Here is a 24,719-nt window from a genome sequence, read left to right on the forward strand (position 1 = left end):
CTTTGGGGACGTTGGTTGAGATGATTTATTTTCTTACAATTCTAAGATTCTGTGATTCTATTATTGATATTTTTACTTGTTTTTAAGTTCCACTACATATTTTGCTCCCTCATATATGCTTCCACTTTGATTCCACTCATAATAAAATTTAGCATTACTTACCTCTGCAACTTTAAGAAATTCTGAGACTCGTGTCATTCGCGTTAGAAATCGTTTGTAAATTTCTAGGGCATCTTTGCATTGCCCCTTCTTCATTTCAAAAAATTTTTCTAGGAATAATAGATAAAATCATTAGTGATATGGAAAATAAGAGTAATATAATTTAACTCCATTTTATGACGGTGTTAACTAAAGTTAAGCCTGTTGTTAATGGTAGCATAAAATATATTTAGATACCCTTTTCTCTCTAGATTTAGCATGATATTATTCTTACTGGGCTATGCCAAAATTTTGTATTCATCTTTGTTACCTGTTTTCACTTAATCAAGTTCAATAAATCCAAATAGGCAAGCAAGGGCTTCATTAAGAAAACTAATGGGATAACAATTTATTGACTTTTTAAAATCACAATTAAATGAATAAAGGCAGAAAAAACTTTTGAGAAAGTAAGTCATTCATGTCAAAAACACTAAAAAGCATTTGCTTCCTAAAAATGAACTAAAGGATCTTTCTTTAACATAATCAAAAACATTTCTCTAAAACCGAGCTAATCATTACTTGTAATGGAGAAATGCAGGAAACTATAGGAGAAAGATGTTCTTTCTCCTTATAAATGTTTGACAGGGCATGAGAAATACTATTGATAACAATGTTAAATGAAAAAGAAAGTATAATAATATGGACAGGAAATAGAAAAGCCAAAATTATCTCTAGATAGAGATAATAGTAATAAAAAATAATAAAAATAAAAAGATAATAGTAATAAATAACAGCTGGCATTTACATATCACTTTAAGGTGTTCAAAGTACAAAAGAAGTGGGTTTGGCATTATCACATCACAATAAAAATGTAAGGTGGGTGCTATTGTCATTTTACAGATGAATAAACTGAGGCAAAAGGTTAAGTGACTTGCCCAAGGTCACATATTTACTAAGTGTATAAGACCAAATTTGAACTTGGTTCTTATTGACTCCAAGTCCAGAACTCTATCCACTATGCAATACTGCCCACAATATGAAGGTAAATCAGAAAACCCTAGAGAACAACAACAAAAAATTACTGAAGCAATTAAAAACTTCAATAAAATATATTGTAGGACACAAAGTAAATCAATAAACCATAAGTATTTCTGTATATTGCAAACAAAACTCTGGAAAAGAAATTCCATTGCAAATGATAACATGAATTAAATATTTAACCTACTCAAATCCCCAGGACACAAAAACCTAAGTACAATGCTCATCAACTGAGGAATGACTAGACAAATTGTGGTATATGAATTCAATAAAATATTGTTTTATAGAGAGATGAGGAATATGAAAACTTCAGAGATGCAAGGTAAAACTACGAATTGATACAGTGAAGTAAGCAGAACCTGGACATAAATACCAATATGTAAAACATATATGTATGTATATAGACTACAACAAAGCAAACAACAAAAAAGAAAAAGAAAGGAAAATTTAACACCATGTTATTATGACTAAGCTTGACTCTGGAGAAGAGTTGAGAAAATTCTTCTTCTCCAGGTATAGAATATTGTGTGTGTGTGTGTGTGTGTGTGTGTGTGTGTGTGTGTGTGTATAAAGGATCAACAATATTAGGGGAAAACAGAAGAAAATAAGAATGAAATGGGTTTAACATTATCAGATGACAAATTACACTACAAAGCAGTAATTAGTTTATGTTTATATTTATATTTTTATAAAAAAATACCTGGTACTTGTTAGAAAAAAAGAAAAGCAGAATTCTGGACCAGATTAGATAAGGAAAACCTAGAGGTAAAAGTATACAGTACAGTAGCATAGAGAATGCAGAAAATAGTAGCATACTCTTAACCTAAAGCAAAAACTACAGGAGAAGAAAGTCTTAATTCAACAAGAAATACTAGAAAAACTAGATGGCAGCTTCACAGTTATGCTTTTAGATAAGTATCTTATTCAGGTGATCTAGTGAATCAAGTCATAACAAAAATTCATAGCAGAATGGAAGTTTGTATCTTGCACAGTTTGGGAATAGAGAAGAATTCATAATCTGACTGGGTGGAGAAGGATATAAAAACAATATAATATTAAAAAAGAATATAAAACAACTAAATATAAAAAACAAAATAGATACATTTCAATTAAAATTTTAAAAGCTTTGCACAATCCAATTTATGCAGGCAGAATTTAAAAAAAGGATATTTACTGGGAAAATATTTGTATTAAAACATCTCCACCAAAATCCTGACATTCAGAATATAGGGAAATTTTTAAATTTGTAAGATCAAGAACTTTTCAATAATGATGATAATAATAATAGATAACCTTTCATATAGTGCTTACTATTACATAACAGGCATTGTGCTAAGCATTTTACAATTATTATTTCATTTGATCCTCAGTATAATCCAGGAGGTAGGGGCAGTTATTATCCCAATTTTAAAAATAAGGAAATTGAGGCAAAGAGGTTAAATGACTTGCCCAGGATCACATAGCTAGTAAGTGCCTGAGGCCAAATTTGAACTCCAGTTTTAGAAACTGTCAAAAACCATCTGAAAAATTAGTCAGCATTACTAATAGAAAAATGCAAATTAAAATAATCCTGGGATACTACCTCTTTGCCAAAGTAGCAAAGATGAGAAAAGGAAATTCAGTGTTGGAGTGGCTATAAGAACATAGGTACAGTAATCACATGGATTCACTGCATTTTGGAGCTATGCATTGGTGCAAGCCTTCAAATATGCACCTCATCACATTAAACTCCATTCTTAATAAATCATTAATATCCTTAGACAAAGAGAGCACTACCGAGCATTCACCCTAAGGAGGTTAGTAACAACAAAATAAGACCCATATATAAAAAGATTCCTAGAAACACTGTTTGTAATAAAAAGTTGAAAACAATATGTGTGCCCACTGTTTGCAGTAAAATAATGCTATATAAATAAAATGGAATATTTATGCTGTCATAAGAAAGTATTACTACTGTCAAATATTTCTGCAGTATTTAACACTACTGATCACCTTTTCTTTCTTGGTATTCTTTCCCTCTGTATTTTTATGGCACTGGTCTCTCTTGTTTCTCTTCTGTTCTGAAACCACTGAAACTCCACCTTGGTGATCTCAATGGGTTTTGTCATCATCTTTATGCATATGGGTCCCAATTATATTAATCTAGCCCTAGATATCTCAAGTTCCAGTTCTACATTGCATGTTGCTTGACAATTTAAATGAGACATCCCATAGATTTCTCAAACTCAACATGTTCAAAACAAAATCTTTCCTCCAAAATCCACCCCACTTCCAAACTTTCATATTAATGTCAAGGGCATCCTTATAGTCATGTGGATTTGCAACCTCAGTATTATCCTCAATTCTTCATTCTCAGGTAGTAAAATCAATGTTATTAAAAACTGGTAATCTTTTGAAAAAATTTTTTTAATTAAATTTTTTTTTTGCTTTTTGCAGGGGGGAAGGTAGGGCTATTGGGGTTAAGTGACTTGCCAAGGTCACACAGCTAGTAAGAGTTAAGTGTCTGAGGCTGGATTTGAACTGAGATCCTCCTGACTCCAGGGCCAGTGCTCTATTCACTAACCACCTACTTGCCCAACAACTGGTAATCTTAAAAAAGTAAAGTGGTATGTATTGTCAGCTACAACCACTCTATTAGACAGTTTTCATAGAATCATAGTTAGAAGGAAACTTTGAGGTTATCTAGTTCAACTCCATTTTACAGAAGAAACAGGTCAGGTGTTTATACACTATTATTCTTTATAAAAGTAGAAAAGAATTTCCTGCTTCTTAATGCCTTTCATAATGAAAAAGAATATTCTATTAAGGGTTTCTTTAGTTACATAAGTACATTAGGTCATTGTCTTAATAAATTCTATTTACAATGACCACCAAGAACTATATAAAAAAGAATTCTGAGAGCTAACTATCCTTTAAATATTATTTTAATACATTTGTACATGATGGCTTGCTATTTTTTTTTTGTTTCATTCATACTAGGGCAAGATCTTCCTATATTCTACTAGCACAATATATTACTAATTAGAAATTTGGTGTTTTAGCTTCCCTAAGAATTATATGAAATTAAATGAATTAGTTACTCAGTTCCTTTGTCTTGCAATAAGAGCCTTTTGGCAATTTAATTGTTAATTTATGCCTCCAATGGAAGGTAAGAAGGGGAAATAAAATAATTTTGAACATAAACCTACAAAGATAAATGTAGTCAGCTGAAAATAGTTTTAGAGATTCTGGGTTTCTTTTACCTCGTCTCTACAATTACATAAATAAAATATGATAGACTGTATTAAAAAAAAAAAACCTTTTTAATTTATGCTTTTGACATCATCATGGTTTTCCAGTACCCCTCCCCCTTCCAGAGAGTCACCCCATGTAACAACCAGTATTGTTTAAATAAAAAAAAAAAGAAAAAAAGAGAAAAAATCAGCACAACTGATCAAAAGTTTAAAAATATGAGCAATGTCCAACACCTATGGACCTCCCACTTTTATGAAGTGGTAGGTTAGGGGGTGTCCTCTCATATTTCTTTATTCCATTCTTGCTTAATCTTCATTATTTTGCTATAGTCACTCTGGACTGTTAACTTTTTGTATGTGTGTATTGCAATTCTTTCTATTTATATTATTTCAGTCATTTCTATATATATTTTTATTGATTCTGCTTACTTCACTCCGTACAGGTTCATGTAGATCTTTCCATGCTTCTCTGTATTCACCATTCATCATTACTTACAATGCCGGGATAGTCCATTCTTCATGTACCACAATTTATTTAGCTATTTCCCAATCAATGGACATCTACTTTGTTTCCAAATTTTTTTTTTTGCTACCGTAGAAGTGCTGATATATTTTGATATATGTGGGAACTTTCTTCTTATTGATGACTTTCTTGGGATATAAACCCAGTAATGGAATTTCTGGTTCAAAGGATATGAGCATTTTAGTCACTTTATTTGCATAATTCCAAATTGCTTTCTAAAATGACTATACTATTTCATGGCTTCTCCAATAATACACAAGCATGCCTATAATCCCAGGACTTCCAACATGTGACTATTTTGGGGTAATTTTTGCCAATTTTCAGGGTGTGAGGTGAAACCTCGGAATTGGTTTCATTTGCATTTCTCTCATTATTAGTAATTTAGAGCATTATCTCATGTGGTTGTGGATAGTTTGCATTTTTCTGAGAACTGTTTGTTCATGTCTTTTGACCATCTATCCATTGAGGAATAGCTATTAGTCTCATATATACATTTTAAATTGTTTACATGTCCTGGATATCAAACCCTCATCAGAGAAATTCCATTTTTCCCCATTTCTTTGCTCCCCTCTTATTTTAGATGAATTAATTTTGTCTCTGCATAAGATTTCCATTTTCATGTAATCAGTAATTAATTTTAGTTTTGTAATTGCCTCTACCCTTTGTTTAAGAATATATCTCTTACCAATAACCATGAGAGATATAGGATCTGTTTCTCTTCTTTTTTATAGTATGATCTTTAATATTAATTTTAATTAATTAATATTAATATTAAATATCCATTTAAAATACATTGTAGAAAAAAATACATTGTAGAATATGATATGAGGTGATAGTCTAATTTTTGCCAGACTTCTTTCCAGTTTTCCCAGCAGTTTTTCTCAAGTAGGGAGTTTTTTTGCCAAGTAATTTATGTTTTCCACTAAACATAAACTAAATTCCACTGTTTCTGATTCTCCATTGCCTAGTCTATTTCTTGTCTATTCCATTTATCTATTTTTTTTAAAACAAGTATCAGATGACTTCATTGACTTTATAATATGTGACCCCCAAGTTATAGTACTCCATCTCTACTTCTTATTTCTTTTGATACTCTAGATTCTGTTTTCCAAACGAATTCTGTTATTATTTTATCAAATTTTATAAAGCATCTCCTTGGTAATTTGTTTGGTGTAACATTAAGTTGACATTATTTGGTGTAACATAAATGAACTTTGGTAATACTGTCATTTTTATTATATTGGCATGACCCAGACATGAGCACTGAATACTGTTCTATTTAAATTTTTCTTTCGTTCTTTCTTTAAGGATCACTTTGTAATTAAACTGATACAATTCTTGTGTGCTTTGGTAAATTGGTCAGGAGATATTTTATGAATTTTTCAGCTCTTTGGAATATGATTTTCTGGTCTATTTTTGCTTCTTGGCTTTTGTTATTGTTATATAGAAATGCTATTCATTTCTGAGGGTTCATTTTGTAGCCTGCAACTTTGCTGAAATTATTGTCTCAATCAGTACCTTCAGTGATTCCCTAGTAAATTCCAGGTATACCATCATAACAGCAAATAGAGACAGTTTTATCTCCTCTTTAGTCACTGATATGCCTTTTTTCTTCTTGTCTTACTGCTGTTGCAAACATTTCTGGAATTACATCAAATAATAGTAGGCACACTTGACATCCTTGCTTTACTCTTATATTTACTAGAAAAGGTATATCTCTAGTTTTAGATAGTTTATTATATTTTTTAAAATTTCCCTTTATTCTTATACTTTGTAGAGATTTTAGCATAAATGTGTATTGTATTTTGTCAAAGGCTTTTTCTGAATCTATTGAGATAATCATATGATTTTTGATGTACTGATTTTTAATTTGATAACAGTAATTGGTCTTTCTAATATTGAAGCATACTCTTATACCAGAAATGTCAAACGTGATGTGGCCCACAACTCTCTTGGATGCAGTCCAATTCAGATTAAAATGTAACTGGGAAATATTTAATATAGTAAATAGAAAAAGAAATAAATGTGTGACTTTCTAGGTCAATATGCAGCCCACTATTTGAGTTAACATCATTACTTTATACCATTCAAGAAAATAAATTAAACTTGGTCGTCAATAATTATTTTTTGGATAAATCACTGGAGTCTGTTTGACAGGATTAAAAAAAAGAATTAATATTTATTAAAGATATTGACCTCTTGGTTCAGCTTCTGTGCTTTATCTAAATTTTTTTCTATTTTTTTCTTTACTTTTTTCCCCAGATACTTCCATACTTTTCTTGGGAAAGTTCCTACCTTCTCATAATTTAAAGGAATGTCTTCTAAAACCTTATATATCCCTTCTGCTATAATTTCAAATCAATTCCCTCTTGTGTTTTTCTTAATTGAAACCATGAAGTGATAAGCCCTCAATCATCAATTTGAAAGCCATTAAGTTTACTTAGATTAATTTTTCTTTGAATAACCAATTTCCTCGAAAAATATAAGCAATTCCCATCCTCTATTTGGAGTTTTAGAAGTTTCTCTTATTTTTTTTATCACTATACTTTAAATTATTCCTAATAGTCAAAGAATTATGGCATTAGGACAAAAAGTCACAATAACATCTATAATAGCAGACACTAGGGTGAATGATTATTTGTGTTGCCTAGTGTATAATAACCAGTACATTATGCATTAAAACCTTGAGGTATCCTTTTTCACATTCTCTGAGAAGCTCAACTAGGTCTAGGTTTATCAGTGACAGCCAGAGTATGTGGGCCTAGGCAAGACTTCAATTAAATACTTTTTTGAATTTGAGATGCATAAATATTTCATATACAGGACATTCAGTGGCAACTGCTTTTAAAATAACATTAAAATTAATTTTATGTAACTTTTTAGATTTTAAAGCTTTGAAAACTTTACTCTGCATAATCATATTATTCACTAAGATAGGGTCAGGTTAACAGTGTATTTATAAAGGAATCATTTAACAGAAAGACAAGTTAAGACTTTCAGTGTTAATTATTATTATTACTGACTCCCACTCAGAGATTTATTCCTTCTCATTAGCCAGTAAAGGATGCATCAATTTCCATATCATTTAGGAACTTTATTATTATCATAGTATACCTAGTGAACACATGTTGCATCAACATAACTTTAAAATGTGATAGAAAAAATTGCTAACAGAGCTTGAGTGAAAATGGTCAATGTTGTTTAATGCCTCTGGATGCTGTGTAATGTAATAAGATTAATATCATTTAATAAATGGAAAAAGTAAAGAGCTTTTTTAGACTAGCCATCTTAGGAGCTTCTCATGAATTTAAATATATGTCTCTCACTTTAAATATTTCTTCATTGTAGACCTAAATTTGTCAGTCAGGGTTTTGAAAAAAAAAAAGAAACAATCTTTTTAAAAACAGCCCACAGAATCAATACTGGAAGACTTTAGAGGCTACCAGTTCTCCTCTATATTTTCACCAAGTGATTGTGTTACATCTTCCTAAGTCCTCTGCAGGGCTTCTTAAATTTTTTCCACTCCCAACCCCTTAGTGCTTCTTAAAATGTAGGTCCTATATGGGGTTGCAACCTACAGGTTAAGAACTAAGTGAGTAAACCCCTATTACCTCCCTAGGGTAGCCCTTTGCATTTTGGGATAGCTCGAATGGTTGAGAAGTGCTTCCTTACAACAAACATAAAACTACCTCTAAAATTTCTTTGTCCTGTTCTTAATTCTGTCTTCTGAAGCCAAACAGAACAAGACTAATCCTCGGACCTCTCTCTTCTCCTCCTCTGCCCCCTTTGTCTTCCCTTCTACAAGATAAACATTTATAGTTATTTCAGTGGATGCTCATATGGCATGATTTTCAAGCCCTTAAGCATTGGTCATTGCCCTTTCTAGCTGATCAATGTTTCTCCTAAAGTGCTGCATCCAAAACTGAAAATAATACTCTATAACGAAACTCATCATAATGAATACATCCTGTATGACACACCCATTACTGTGGAATATTTTGGTAACAAAGTGAATTATTAGTAATAATTATAAATTAGTTACATTATTATTTATAATATATTATATGTACATAATATATTGCAATATATAATTATATATTATAATTTATAAATTACTATAATTAGTAATAACAAAGTAAACTTTGGTTACGTCCAACCAACCTTTTCCTCTTGCCCCATAGCCTAATGTTCCCCACCCCAAATAAAGACACACTAAAAAGACAAACATAAAGGACTTAATAGGGGGAAAACCCAGGTCAGCTCAGGGTACTACTTTTATGTTCAAATCTTGCTCGCAGATTTGTCAATGATACTGAAGGTAGATACTTTAAATGGTGGTATTATTAGAAGAAAGAGGAAGAAAATGAAAAAAGTCAATTTTAGACATCTTGAATTTAAGGTGATGACAATATCTTAAAAAGAAATATCTAACAGGCAAGTTAGAAAAGGACTGGAGCTTAGAAGAGGAGGCAGGTATTGGAGAGTAAGTAAGCAATGTCAGAGAAAAAAAGTGTTACAACATTTTCAAATTCAACTCTTATTATTGAACTCTTAAATTATCAATCAAAGGTTTGCACATGGTACCAGGTTGCTAATATTTCAGCTACAAGTACTTCCCTGCTACTGTTAGAAAATCACTAATCTGACACACATAAAAGGACATCAAAATTAGATGGTTAAGTATCAGGGTTGCATTTTCCAATGTTTCCTTGAATAAGGGTTATGGTTGAAGGAAAAGATTTCAGCAATTTTACATACCTAATAAATTAATAACTCCATCATTATAGCAAGCAAAAAGTTTGATGAGATCTTTAAAAAGAAGCATAAATGCAGCATTTATGACACCATTTGTCAGCTCATTTGGATGTACCTATAAATAAATATGAAAAACAAATTAATTGCATATCTGAATTTATAATTTTCTCAAAGCTTTTAAAATCTCAGTTGAGTACTTAACAACAATGTATAAATACAAGGGAAGATTTTTAAAATGTCCTACCGATGTGTTTAAAAAACCCTTTAATTTAAGGAAATTTAATAATTCTTATAAGTTACAAGTTTAATTATTGCATTAAAGATTTCCATTTTATTGGTGATCCACACTGTAGATGCAAAGATAATAGCTAATTTTTCCCAGTTTGCATTCCACTGCTCTCTCTGTTCATTCTATGCAACCTAAATTTACTCCTCAGCATCTTTACCTCACTCATTTGCCAGTTCCTATTGCACAGTCTGGAATGCTAAGTTTGAGAAAGGATCCAGGACCCAAAGAAGAAGATATCCACTCCCGTATACCAAAACAAATAAAAAAATTCCAACAAGTCATCTCTGGATGTACATATCCATATAAATCTCCCAATTCCCTCACCACCATGAAATTTTAAAACCTTTCCCACTTCTATAGACTTGGTTCTCATCCAGCTATATACACCTCTACTAGTATAGGATCTGGACCTCACATTCAGCCAAATCCTGCCTCTGATAACTGTTAGATCAGTTCTAAGTGACTAGCCAATAAATTTGACTAGCCAAATAAAATTGGGTATAGATGTCTGGGCCCTTGTAATATCTGCTTCACTGTGAAATCTGATCATTGGGAAGAACAGTTCCTGTCCCCTTCTACTTCTGATTTCTCTTCCTCTCCACTCCCAAGTCATTCTTCAACCAGTGGCTATTGACCTGGTGGAACCTATCTTGCCCTTAACTACAATTAAAGCTTTTCCCTTGTGAGAATTAATTCTTGGTCCTGTATTTCATATTTGATTTTATTCCGGAACCACATTCTGTATTCTATGTATAATAAACCTAAGCCTTTTCTTTGTCTGAGTGAAGAAGCTCATGGGTTCAAAAGTTTAGCACCTCTCTGAGATCTTGATATAAAAGTTAAAGCTTTCCCATAACCACTGATAGAGAAAAGCTTTCAGCTAAGAAAACTGTTATCTCAATACTACTTGCAAATCATCCCTTTCCAAGAAATCCTTGTCTTTCCCCATAACTTCAGCTTCTGAGAAACAGCATAGCATTGGTGTGTTATCCTTGGGCACAAAGCAAATTGACCATCTCATCTTTAGTCCCATCCTTGCCAATTAAAGGTGGTTTTATCTAATTCTCAGGTACCTATAAGTCTACAACTTTTGGTCCACAATCAGTGATCTCAGGATGTAGCTTGAACCCATAAATTCACAAAAGCATTCCTTAGAGACAGAAAGAAGTATTCATTCCATGTATGTGCTATACCCACATTCTTTAATGTAGTCATGATCCCTCAACCCCATGATGTTGCCAATTCCATTACCAAAAATATTGTTTCTGTTCTGTTCTGTGTTCTATGCTTATATAAAAGAGTTGCATCTTCAATTCTGGGTTTTTGGCTAGAAGCAGTCAATGTTCTACTACTAAATTGATATCTTGCTTGGAGGATTGCCTCAGTTTACCTTTTTGTTAAATGTCATATGACACCCTTCTCTATACTTTCTAAGATTTCTTCTCTTAAGTTTTTTTGTGTCAAAAGATGTACAGTTGTCATCCCTGACTTTTTTTTTGAGGTGAATTTCTGAGGCTCCAGCCTTTTAAGTTATGTCATTACTGGACCTTTTTTTCTGTCCTGGTTTGAAATTATTTCACTAGCTATTTATAAAAGATGTATCTTTGAAGCTGGTTTCTCTAGTTCTGGTTTTTGGGTCCACTCCTCTCTTTGGACCATGTAGCTCCAAGATGATACAGTATAAAACACCAGGATGCTTGTCTCCCAAGCCCGCCTTCTCCATGTTTTCTCCAACACAATCCCTCTTTTTTTCTTGCTCAAATTCTTTGATCCTCAGCTTATGGGAATGAGATAACATAAATATGAGGTCCAGGAAATAAGGGATGTAGTTTGTGGCCTTTCTTCATATTCTGTATCTCCTCTGATCTTCCATTTATTGAGTAATGGATTACTGAGTAATAGCTTATAGTCTCTCCCCCTTTGAGGGTTAGAAAGGGATTGCTTTCTAGAGTCTGAGTTTCACAGTATAAATACAACAAAAAGTAAAGTATAAAATAGCAACCAATTTTCCTTCCATCTTCATTAACCCCACCCCCTGCTTGCCCCCACCCCCAAATCCCCAGATACCAGATTTATTTTCTTTTTAGCATCTTACTAACATTTTAGGGGATGAAGAGTAGTAATGATGATAACAATTGAATAAGAAGATCAGAAACAAAGAGATTTTTGGGAAGGACTTCAAATATTTAGATTCTAGAATGGTGAATTTTGAAAAATAATGATTTAAATTTTTGTTTTGAGGTCATTGAAATTATTCTAAAGGCCTCTGCTCATCACAGGGAAATTTCAGAGGAAAAAAAGCATCAGTTCAAATTCCTCACACCCTCTAATTAGCATGACCCACTTAAAATCATTCCCCCAAAGTCCTTCTAAAATTCTAAGGTGGCAAAAATGCAATTTAAAATATTTATCCTATTTTCTACATTTTAACTTTTTAAGCTAGTGCAAATCCTTTTGTAAATAGATGGGTACAAATCCTAAATCTTAAAAAAATAATAAAACATTTACTTTGGCTAGTTTATAACATTCAATTGATAAAATAGTATTTTGTATGCCACATGTATATATATATATATATGTATGTGTGTGCATATATATATATATACATACATAAAGTCCTAATAAGATGCTCATTACGTTCTTGAAGACTATATCATCAAAATATAAGTTCTGGTATGTCCTATGCCAACCTGAAAAGTCTCTGACTATGTGTCTAGTGATGGACTGAATGTCTACTGTTCAAGGATAAGCCTAACTAAATTCAGAAAAGGCCATCAACAAGTTGGCTTCAGAACCATATATTTTTTAGCCACAGAAAATTGAAGACCATTTATCAAGTTCTAGATGCCTTACAATCTCCATCAACATAGGTAGTGACCACATTGACAAAATAACATATCCATGAGCTATTAAAGTACATACTCTTTATAATATGTCAAGATTCTTTGTATGTACAGTGCATTAAGAATATTTAGGTTTCCTCTGTAGGATTCAGAAAATTTTTAAAATCATTTTTAACTATTGCCAGGTGGATTTTTGTTTCTCTTTACTTTTAAGACACACTATACATCTTATTTATGATTATTTAATGCCAAATCTTAGGCCAAAAATGCAAAAGCCAAACTGAATATTGTTCTTATAGGAAAACGTCATCTGCTTTAAAATAATATTTTATACCATAGCTTCAGGATGCATTTTGGAGAAAAACAGGGACTGTGTATAGCATTAACAGGAGCAGTACAGTCCCAGTTCCATATTTCTGTATTTTTTCTTTTGTATATGTCAAGAAAGACCACTATGGTAACAAATTTATTCTTCAACCAGATCTTAACATCAATTTGTAAAGAATGCCTTTTTCCCCATTTGGTCTACACACCTTCCAGATCAATTTGGCTTTTACTCATTTTTTTCCTTTTATATATTTTCCTATCCTCCAATTTAAAAACCTTTATTACTTTTCCCTTGGTGAACTTCTATTTGTTAATAGCAACTATACTAAAAGCCTGGCAAGAATAACTGCTGCTGTCTGAAAATATCCATATGCTAAATATAAAATAAATTTTTTTAGTATTATTCAAACTGCTTAAAATATTGTAATGTTTTCCTAGAACACAACTAGGGGGAAATTAGGACTTCTCTAACATTCTATGGCAGGGGTGGGGGGAGGAGAATCACATTTAATTTTATTATACCATGTTTTTAGAATCCAAGGAAAAGCATTTCTCAAAAATTTTGGAAGCAGTAAAATATTTAAAAGCTTGTTCACTACTGTAATATAAATGAATTAATTCTATTGCCTATTCAACTTAAAAATAAAAGAACAAATGATTTTTTAAAAGTAGGCTTTTGTTAAGATTGTTTTTGTTTTTGTTCTAGACATATGATTTAATCAGTGTAGGTCAGTCCCCTTAATAATGAGGATCAGCAACAGCTCTGCCTCCTGTGGTCTTAGAGAGTAGCCCAAGACACCCCTCTATCTACTACTGCATGATGCTTCTTTTTGAGAAATTAAAGTGAAAAAAAATCCAAGTTTATGGATACATACATCAAATTCAAGCAATGCATCAATCTGTCCCTGCAATATTGGCATACTCTTTAGTAGCTTTTCAGGAACCATTGTTCTCATTACACCATCAGCTCTATAAGACAAAAATGAAGACATTATGTTAGATTTTACAAGGATGTAATTAACTCAAGACTACATACATAATATCCAAATACTTTTCACTATTACCTTATTTACCCTTGCCTACATGCAAGATGTGGAGCAGGCAAGTAGTATTAGAGAACCCTGATTATCTTAACTTGCAGTTCAATACTCTTTCCATGAGACATAAATTGGATCTGTGTACAATATAAGAACTGAACTAATGTTGACCTTAATCAGTATCTTTTGTTATTGTTCAATCAGTTTTCAGTCATGTATAATTTTTTGTGACCTCATTTAGGGTTATCTTGGCAAAGATAATGAAGTGGTTTGCTATTTATGTCTCCAGCTCACTTTATAGGTAAGGAAAGGGAGGCAAAGTGGGCTAAGTGTCTTGCCTAGGGGTCATACAGCTAGTAAGTTAGTATCTGAGACACATTTGAACTCAAGAAGATGAGCCTTTCAGGTCCACACTCTATCTACTGTGCCACCTAGCTGCTCTAATCAGTACCTACTACTACAGAAATAAGGTAATAGGATCTCCATTAGCATCTCCACTGAACATGAAGACAGCTAAAAAGATGATATTTAACTTTATCTTTGGTGGATTTTATTTCGTTTTACTTTTATGAGGGCTAGGGTTCAGGAGATGATCAAAAAAGAATTTCTGAAACATTTAAATTTGAGAAAGTTAACTTATTAGTTTGGGATTCTGTCTAGAAAACAAGTTATATTACTTGAATACAATTACAAGAGTTCCATACCATGTTAATGTTGGGACCTCTGTCCTTTTCCTCTTTAATTAAAAAGTGGGAATGTTCCCTGAACTGAGAAACTGTGTCCTCTAAAAGGAATCTATCATCCTATGGAGTGCACAGGGATTAGAGCTTGAAAGCTCTCAACAGTTTTTTGGTGATAGCAACCACAAACCTTAAACCATGTAAGCTAAGCAAGCTTGCCTCCTTTAGCTGCTGAGCTCTCTTCTTCATACCCTCCCCTTGTTTTGAACATCTATTATGGAGCTAAGGAAGGGATAGAACATTTGTGCTGGAATTTTGGTTAAAAAGAGATAAAGATATTTGAGAAAATATCTGAAAGGACTTTGAAAAGTATAAAGCAGGAATCAAACATTATATCTCAAAAATTTACCTGGGATATCTCAAAGCTAGTTGCCAATAATATGGCCCAAGGTTCTACAGTTTACCAGTATTCCAAAGAAATGTTTTCTCCTCCCCACATAGACCTACACATAGGGGTGGCAAAGTCAGCTTCACATCATATCTTGCTCTTTTGTCCCCTGATTACCTCAAAGCTTTGGGGAAAGGAAGTAAAGGCGTAAGGTATCTCTGGTATAAGGAAGCATACAAATAGAAATAAGATGCTATTATTATGTGTTATAAGTTAGAAAACTGACTTACTCTAACTGGAGCTGCAATGAAGAAATGAGCCAGAAATAAAACCCTGAAATTCTTTCCATGGCAGTTTGTATTATGTATGGTAAGAAAAATCTTAGAATTCATTGAGTTGTATTGTTTCCCTCAGACATAATAAAATGTTATTAGCTGTTCATTAACTTATACTGGGGAGTTTGCTTCAAGGAGGTTGGAATTGTCCTTTTAAACATCTTCTGGCTCCTTAACTTAATCAAACCAGATATTTCTAGATTATTCAATAATTGTTATTATATTGTAGTTTGGTGCTGATTTGAGGCACCAAGTATAGTATAACAAGCAAAGTATGTTACTTTGACTTCTCTATTTCTTGGAATTTTTGGACTATATCTCTGCAAGACTGAGGTCTAATATGCCATAAACTTAAGGACTTACATTATTTTTTATTAGTGCATTCCTGGCACCTATACAGATTTTCACCATGGCATTTCCAGTACCTACTAAGAATATGTTGCATGAAATAGATGATGTTTGATTAATTTATTATTAAGATGCCACATGCATTAAGTTAATGAAAAATACACTGCTCAATAGGTATAAATTACATTGTAAAATATCAGAATATCAAAGTATATTTTGAAACATATTACTCAAACACATGACTCCTATCTCTTTCTCTCTGTCTCTCTCTCTCTCTGTGTCTATATCTATTTCCACATCTTTTCAGTTGTTAAGAGGTCTATGAAACCTCCCTTATGAGATTTAATCCTACATCTGCAACTCTCTGACACGTCCTTTTGAACTTCCCACAGGCACCTCAAACTCATTATATCCAAAACAGAACTCATTATATTCCCCCATTAAAATCTATTCCACCTCTAAAATTCACTATTTCTGTTGACAACAACACAATTTTATAATCTCAAAGTCATGCTCAACTTTTATTCTCTCTTCATATCCAATGCCAGGGCTTATTGATTCTACCTCTACAACACAGCTTATCTTCTTCTCCTTTCTCTTCACCACAGCATGACCAGCCTAGTTCAGGTCCTCAATCCCTCTTTCTTGAGCTATTTTAATATCCTTTCAATTGGCCTCCTTCCTTTTTAGTTCCTCTACTCTACCTTGCATTCTCCTCACACCGGCCAAATTTATAATCCCAAAGCACATATCTGACCTTGTCACTTCCCTGGTCAAGAAGTTTCATACTAATGAGCAGAACTAGGAGAATACTGTACACAGTAACAGCAACAATGTGATGACTAAATCTGATAGACTTAGTTCTTCTCACCAATACAATGGTCTAAGACAATTCCAAAAGACTCATAATGTAAAATTCTATCCACATCCAAAGAAAGAACTATGGAGTCTGAATGCAGATCAGAGCTTACTATTTTCTCTTTCTTTTGTTGTTTTTTATTTTCTTTCTCATTGTTTCCCCTTTTGTTCTGATTCTTCTTTCACAACATGACTATTGTGGAAATAGGTTTAATATGATTGTACATTTATAGCCTGTATTAGATTGCTTGGCATCTTCGGGAGGGGGGGGAGACAGGGAGAAAACCATTTGGAACTCAAAATCTCACAAAAGTAAATGTTGAAAACCATTTTTACATGTAATTGGAAAAATAAAATACTATTAAGTGGGGGGAAAGCTTCATATTAACTCTTATTATCTCTAGGATAAAATGCAAATGCCTCTATTTGGCATTTCTTTAAATGTACAATCTGGCTCTGACCTATGTTTTTCCAGGATGATAGCACATTACTTCACCTCACAGACTCATCATTTTAGCCAAGAGGGCCTGTCTATTGTTCTCCATAGATAACACTGTATCTTCTATTTTTAAGTCCCTGCTCACTTTTGTATCACAGAACCATTAGTTAATTCACATTACAATTCAAGGGCTACAACCTACAAGATGCCTTTCCTAACCATACAGTAGTGAGCAGTCTCTTGACTCTAAAATTACTTTATATTTACTCTCTATATTTTGTTTATTGTTATCTATGTATATTGTTTCCCTTCAAGAGGAAGCAAGCTCCTTAAAAGGAAGGGCTAATTCTGTTTTCTGTATCCTGAGGGCCTACCACTGAGCCTGACACATAGTAGGCACTCAATAAATGATGAATTGAGTACTTTGCACATAGTGTGTATTTAAGATATGCCGAATTGCATATATAAATAAGTGGTGGTCTGAATGAGAGGTTTTACTGAAAATTGTATACTGACACCATATGGTAACAAGCTGATGAAAGAGAGCTGTCACATGAATTATTGAACATTAGCTTATTTATATGCACAAAGATGCTATAGGCTACAAAGTTTAAAAATTAGATAAATCATAGTAATCATTAGTTTACTGGGCCATAAAGAGAATGTTCTAGTAGAAAATCACCAACTTCTTTCCAAAGAGAATATTATTAACATATCTATTTTTATACACATATTTTCTCTAGTCTTTAAATTATCTGCACCTTCAATTTATACTTTACTAATAATTATTAAAAATACTAAAACTTTTCCATGGCTCTATTATGTTAAAAATCTACAAGGTAAAACTTTTAATTTTCTAGTTCTCCAACTCTAGGAATCCATCAGTCTTTAGGGTCAGAATTTGCTTTTAGTACATGTCACTCATTAAAATATATGACATTTCATCATCCCAGTTAACAGAAAAATTAATTCAGAAATAGAAATATTAAATGCACCTCTTCCAGACCATAATGCAACAAAAATTATATTCAATAAAGGACCTTGGAAGCATAGATTAAAATTAATTGGAAACAAAATAATCTAATCCTAAAGGCTAAATCATAGAACAGAATCATAGAATCATAATTACAAATCATAAAATTATAGAATCAAATCAAATAATAAAATAACTTCTATAATCATAATCATAATTAAATCAAAGAATCACAATAACCAAATCAAATAATTATGATGAAATCATAAGAATCAAAGAACAAATCACAGAAACAATCAATAATTTCATCAAAGAGAATGACAACAATAAGACTACATACCAAAATTTGGGGGATTCAGTCAAAGCAGAACTTAGGGAGAAAATTATGTCTGTAAACACTTATGTCAACAAAAAAGAGAGAGCAGATCAATGAATTGGGCACATGATTAAAAAAACCAACCAAACTAGAAAAGAAACAAATTAAATATCTCCAATTAAACACCAAAATGGAAATTCTGAAAATCAAAGGAAAGACTAATAAAATTGAAAGTAAAAAAAAATTACTAATAAATAAGACTAGGAATTGGCTTTATGAAAAAAAATTAAAATAAATAAACCACTGATTGATTTGTTTTTTAAAAAAGAGGAAGAAAAGCAAATTTCTAGTATCAGAAATGGAAAGGGTGAATGTACCACCAATGAATATGAAATTAAAGTGATTATTAGGAGCTATTTTGCCCAATTATATGCCAATAAAATTGACAATCTGAGTAAATTAGATGAATATTTACAAAAAAATAATTTGCCCATATTAAAAGAAGAGAAAATTAAATACTTAAATAACTCTATCTTGGATAAAGAAATTGAAGAAGTCACCCCTAAGAAAAAAATCCCAAAGACTAGATGAATTGCAGGTGAATTATATCAAATACTTAAAGAACAATTAATTTTAATACTATATAAACAATGAAGAAAAAAATAGGTAAAGGAGGAATCCTAGTAAATTCCTTCTATGAAATGAATGCAGCTTTAAAACCTAACTCAGAGAGAGAGAAAATAAGAGGAAGAAAACTATAGACCAATTCCCCTAATGAATATGGATAAAAAATTAAATAAAATGCTAGGATATTATATGCAATAAATTACAAAGATCATATATATATATATACTATGACCAGGTGGGATTTATTCCAGAGATGCAGGGCTTGTTTGATATTACAAAAATTATCAGCATAATTGACCATATCAATAACAAAAAAACAAAAAAATCCTATGATTATTTTAACGTATGAAGAAAAAGTTTTTAAAATGATACGGTACCCCTTCCTATTAAAAACACCAGAAAACATAGCATTCAATGGAGATATTCTTAAAATGAAAAATAAAATGTATCTAAACCTAAGCACAAGCATTATTTGTAATAGGGATAAGCCTTTTCAAGAAGATCCAGGGTAAAACAATGATGTCCATTATCACCACTATCATTCAATATTGTACTATAAATTCTAGCTACAGCATAAGACAAAAAAAAAAAGAAACTGAAGGAGTAAGAACAGACAATGAGGAAACAAAATTATCACTCTTTGCAGATGATATGATGGTATACTTAGAGAATCCTAAAGAATCAGCTAAAAAAGCCAGTTGAAACAATTCATAACTTTAGCAAAATTGCAGAATATAAAGTAAGAGCACATAAGTCATCAGCATTTCTATATTTTACCAACAAAACCCAGTAGGAAGAGACAGAAAGAAAAATTCCATTTAAAATAACTGAGGACAATATAAAATACTTGGGAATCTACCTGCTAAGACAAACCCAGGAATTATATGAACACAATCACAAAACACTTTTCACACAAGTACAGATTGAAAACCCTGGAGACATATTAATTACTTATAGTTAGGCTGAGCCAATATATTAGAATAAAAAAAAGACAACTCTACCTAAGCTAATTTACTTATTAAGTGCTATGCCAATCAAACTACCAAAGAATCATTTTTTTAGAGCTAGGAAAAATAAAACAAAATTCATCTAAAAGAACAAAAAGTCAAGAATATCAAGGAAATCAATGAAAAAATTTTGAAGAAAGGTGGCCTAGCAATACCAGATTTCAAACTATATGACAAAGCAGTAATCATGAAAACACTCTAGTATTGGCTAAGAAATAGAGTGGTAGATCAATGGAATGGATTAAGTACATAATACACAGTAGTAAATGATCATAATAATCTAATGTTTGACAAACCCAAAGATCTAAATTTTGGGGACAAGAACTCACTATTTGGCAAAAATTGTTAGGAAAACTGGAAAGCAGTTTGATAGAAACTATGGATAAACTATCTCATACTATATACCAAGATAAGGTCAAAATGAGTATATGATTTGGACATAAAGAGTGATACCATAAGGAAATTAGGGGAGCATGGAATAGTTTACCTGTAAGATATATAGACAAGGGAAAAATTTATGACTGAACAAAAGACAGAGAAGATCACAGGAAGTAAAATAGAAAATTTTTTAACATGAAATAAAAAAACATTTTGCACAAACAAAACCAAATGCAAGCCAAAATTAGAAGGAAAACAGGAAACTGAGGGGAAAAAAATCTACCATAAATTTCTCTGATAAAGGCCTAATTTCTCAAGTATATAGGGAAATGAATTAAATTTGTAAAAATAGGCCATTCCCCAGTTGACAAATGGACAAAGGATATGAACAGGCAGTTTTCAGCAGAAGAAATCAAAGATATCAAGAGTCACATGAAAAAAAAATGCTCTAAATAACTATTGATTAGAAAATTATAAATTAAAACAACTCTGAGGTACCACCTCCCAGCTATCAGATTGGCTAACATGACAGAAAAGGAAAATGACAAATGCTTGAGGGGATGTGTAAAAATTGTGGCACTAATGTATTGTTGATGGAGTTGTGAACTGGAAATATGCCCACTACCCTTTGACTCAGAAATACCACTACTAGGTCCGTATCCAAAAGAGATAAAAGAAAAAGGAAAAGGATCTGTACGTACAAAAATATTAATAGCAACTCTTTTTGAGGTGGCAAAGAATTGGAAATTATGGAGGTGCCCATCAATTGGAATGGCTAAAAATTTGTGGTATATGATTATGATAGAATATTATTGTGCTATAAGAAACGATGAAAGGATGATTTCAGAAAACCTGGGAAGATTTACATGAACTGATACAAAGTAAAATGAGTAGAACCAGAACATCATGCATAGTAACAGCAATTTGTAATGACAACCGACTGTGAAAAGCTGAGCTACTCTGATCAATACAATCATCCAAGATAATTCCAAAGAACTCATGATGAAAAGTGCTATCCATCTGCAGATAGAGAAATGATAAACTCTGAATACAAATTTAAGCATACTTTTGGGGGACACAGAGATCATGCCCAGAACAGAGAAGCAGAGTGTCTTTTTCATGGAACAATAAAGAGGCCAGTCTCATTGGATTGAAGAGTGTTGGGGAGCAAGGTTTGAGATGACTGGAAGAGTGGGAGGAGACTAGGTTATGAAGGACCTTAATGACAAGTTCATCCTTTAAAAGGTAGAAGAATTAATCAACAATCATATACTTAAATAGCAACTAGATGATAATATGATTAGATGAATTCAGAACTCATTTCAATGACTTGATTCAAGGATCAGCTGCTAATGGTTCCTTGTAAATGTAATAGCAATTCTGCAGTGGATCACCCCGGGGATCTGTCCTGGGTTTAACATTTTTATTAATGTCTTAGATTGGCAGTTGTCAAAATATGGTCCAGGCATCCCCTTGGAGTTGAGTCCATGAGGACAAAATTATATTCATAATAAAACTAAAATATTTTAATTTCTATGGTAAATACTGATAGATATAACTCACATAAACTAGAGCTCTTTGAGATATTCAGTAAATTTTAAGAGTGTAAAGGGGTCCTGAGACCAAAAAGTTTGGAAATGACTGACTTATAAAGCCATGTGTGGATAGGAATGGAAGGAGGGATAACTAACACCCAGGATGCTAGTCAGTATCCCCAAAAATCTTGATAATCTTGAAAACTGGAGTAAATCTAGTAAGATGAAATTCAACAGGGAGAGGGATAAAATCTTAAAATATGTACAAATAATCAGCTTTATAAGTACTAGATGGGGCTGAGGTATGCTTAGACGACAATTGTTCTTATAAAGATCTTAGGATTTTAGTATACTGTAACCTCAACTCAGCAGTGTGACATGGCAGACAAAAAAGCTATTGCCTTCTTGGTTTATATTAAAAAAGGCATAGTTTTCATGAAAAGGGAAATGAAATTCCATGTACCCTGACCTCATTTGGAATATGTTTTCAGTTCTGGACACCATGTTTGAAACCATAGTAATTAGCCTGAGAGAGCAAACCCTGAAGTAATGGGTATAAGTGACAAAGAGGTAAATTTAGGCTTGATATCAGGAAAAAAATTTCCTATAATTAGAACTTTCCAAAAGTAGAACAGCATTCCTCAAAAAGCAGTAGGTTCCCCTTCTTTGGAGATTTCAATTAGAGGTCATAACAGTACTTGTCAGGTTGTTAGAGTGGGGATTCCTTTTGTGTATAGGCAGGACTAAATTGCTGCTGAGGTTCCTTCCAACTCTCAAATTCTGTGACTTTCTAAGATTACATGCTAGGCACTGGAAATACAAAGACAAAAGTGAAAGAGTAGTTACCCTCAAGAACCGTACATTCCATTTAAGGAAATAACATGCACATAACAAGCAATAATGGGAAACTATTCTGAACCTAGTTCTCACCAAAAAGATGGAATTGGCCATTGAACTATAATAAATAATAAAAATTTTGTATATAACTTAAATGTTTACAAAGCATAATATGTTTGTGCATGTGTGTATATATGAACATACACCCTCATGTATGTATATATGCATAAATGTATGCATAATTATCTCATTTATGTGATGCTGAAAACAACCCAGTGTTGCTTTAGGGGCAACAAAGACGTTATTTTTTCCATTTTACTAAGGGTGAACCAGACTCGGGTTAAATGGATCACTAATAGTAAAATATCTGATGTGTGGTCTCTTTTAACTCTAGGCTCAGCACACCTAACATAAAATAACTCCTCCAACATCTTTTCAGATTTGGGAGACCATAGGTTGGAATACTGCATATAATGCTCTAACCTAGTCCAAAATTCTGTCAAAGTTGACTACTAACTTTCAAGTAATTTTTTTCCTTTTTCAGGGAGTTCAGTATGTAGTTCCAAGATTTCTCTACCATTATTCCTCCATTCATACGTGATTGACAGAAATACCTTAATTCTTTCCCTGATTGGTTGTCAGAATCTTCTGCAGCTATTCTTAGCATTTTTTTCTAAGCTCCTCGAACCTCTTATACCATAACATCCTCCTCAAGCTTCCTCAGGAGAGCATCTTCCATTCTACTTTATTTAGAAAACTGGTGATTCAGCATAAGCTCCCTCTTCTCCTCTACTCTAGCACCTAAAAATCCCTCTTGACCAATTCTGATTCTTTTTATATTTGCTCCAATCTCTGATGAAAAGGTAAACAGATTTTTTTCCTTGACAAGGTAACTTTTACTCATACTCTTATCCCATCTTTTTCCTTTTTGAGCTTGACCCCTGTTCCTAGATCATCTCTTTTTCTTTCAATCTCTCCTTATCCACTACCTTCCCCATCATCTATGTATGTGTCATTTTCCCTGATCCTTTAAAAAAAAATCCAAACCATTTTCACTTGATCCCACCATTCCCTTGAGCCACTCTCTCATATTACTTTTCTTTTTCATAGTCCAACTCTTTTAAATAGCTGAGTACACTCACAAACTACACTCTCACTTCCCATTTACTCTGAAATCTATTGCAATCTTACTTCCAAATCTAACACTCTACTGAATCTGTTCTCTGTAAATTTACTAATGTTGTCTTAACTGCTAAATGCAATGGTCTTTTCTTAATCCTCATTAAACCTGACATTTCTGCAGCTTCTGAAAACTACTGACTACTCCATTTTCTTAAACGCTCTTCACTTGGCTTCCATAATATTTGTTTCTCTTGGTTCTCTTCCTACTGAATTGAATGAAGTATTATGGCCCTAGAGAACTAATAAAACACACATATTTTACTCTCAGTTGAGAGTGAGGATTACAGATGGAATGTGATACACACTGTCTTTGAGGAAGGATAATGTATCAGATGCCAATGATCTCCTTGCTTATGTTGTTCCCCTCCTCAAATTTGGGATCACTCTCCCAGGTCTGACTCAAATTTGCAGGCTGAGTCCCACATGGGCAACTGATTACTCTTCCCTTCATAGTTCTAGGGGCTTAAGGATCTTGAGGGCTTTAATCCTGAGGGCTAAAGGATAGTTTCCTAATACTGTTGCTCACAAACCCCTATCAGATTTGCTCCTCACTAATTACCAGGCTTAAGCTTGTAGAAATGGTTATTTCTATGGTGGTATAAAAAGAACAAGTAATACCAAATGAATTTCCCA

General features: G+C 32.6%; 1 protein-coding gene across 1 annotated transcript in view; it reads right to left on the bottom strand.

Annotated features, from left to right (window-relative positions):
* SNAP91 (synaptosome associated protein 91) overlaps positions 1–24,719 on the bottom strand; it is a 162,774-nt gene that overhangs the window by 79,097 nt on the left and 58,958 nt on the right. Inside the window, exons 6-8 of the mRNA XM_069065077.1 lie at positions 14,022–14,115; positions 9,691–9,802; positions 163–269 (exon numbers count right to left, since the gene is read on the bottom strand). Coding sequence (XP_068921178.1) covers positions 163–269; positions 9,691–9,802; positions 14,022–14,115 — 313 coding nt within the window. The remainder of the gene's footprint in view (positions 1–162; positions 270–9,690; positions 9,803–14,021; positions 14,116–24,719) is intronic.

The sequence above is a fragment of the Petaurus breviceps genome, unplaced genomic scaffold (genome assembly GCF_028583685.1).
Source record: "Petaurus breviceps papuanus isolate PSGF00001 unplaced genomic scaffold, PetGlider_PUasm1.0 90667, whole genome shotgun sequence".
Lineage (NCBI taxonomy): Eukaryota > Metazoa > Chordata > Mammalia > Diprotodontia > Petauridae > Petaurus > Petaurus breviceps.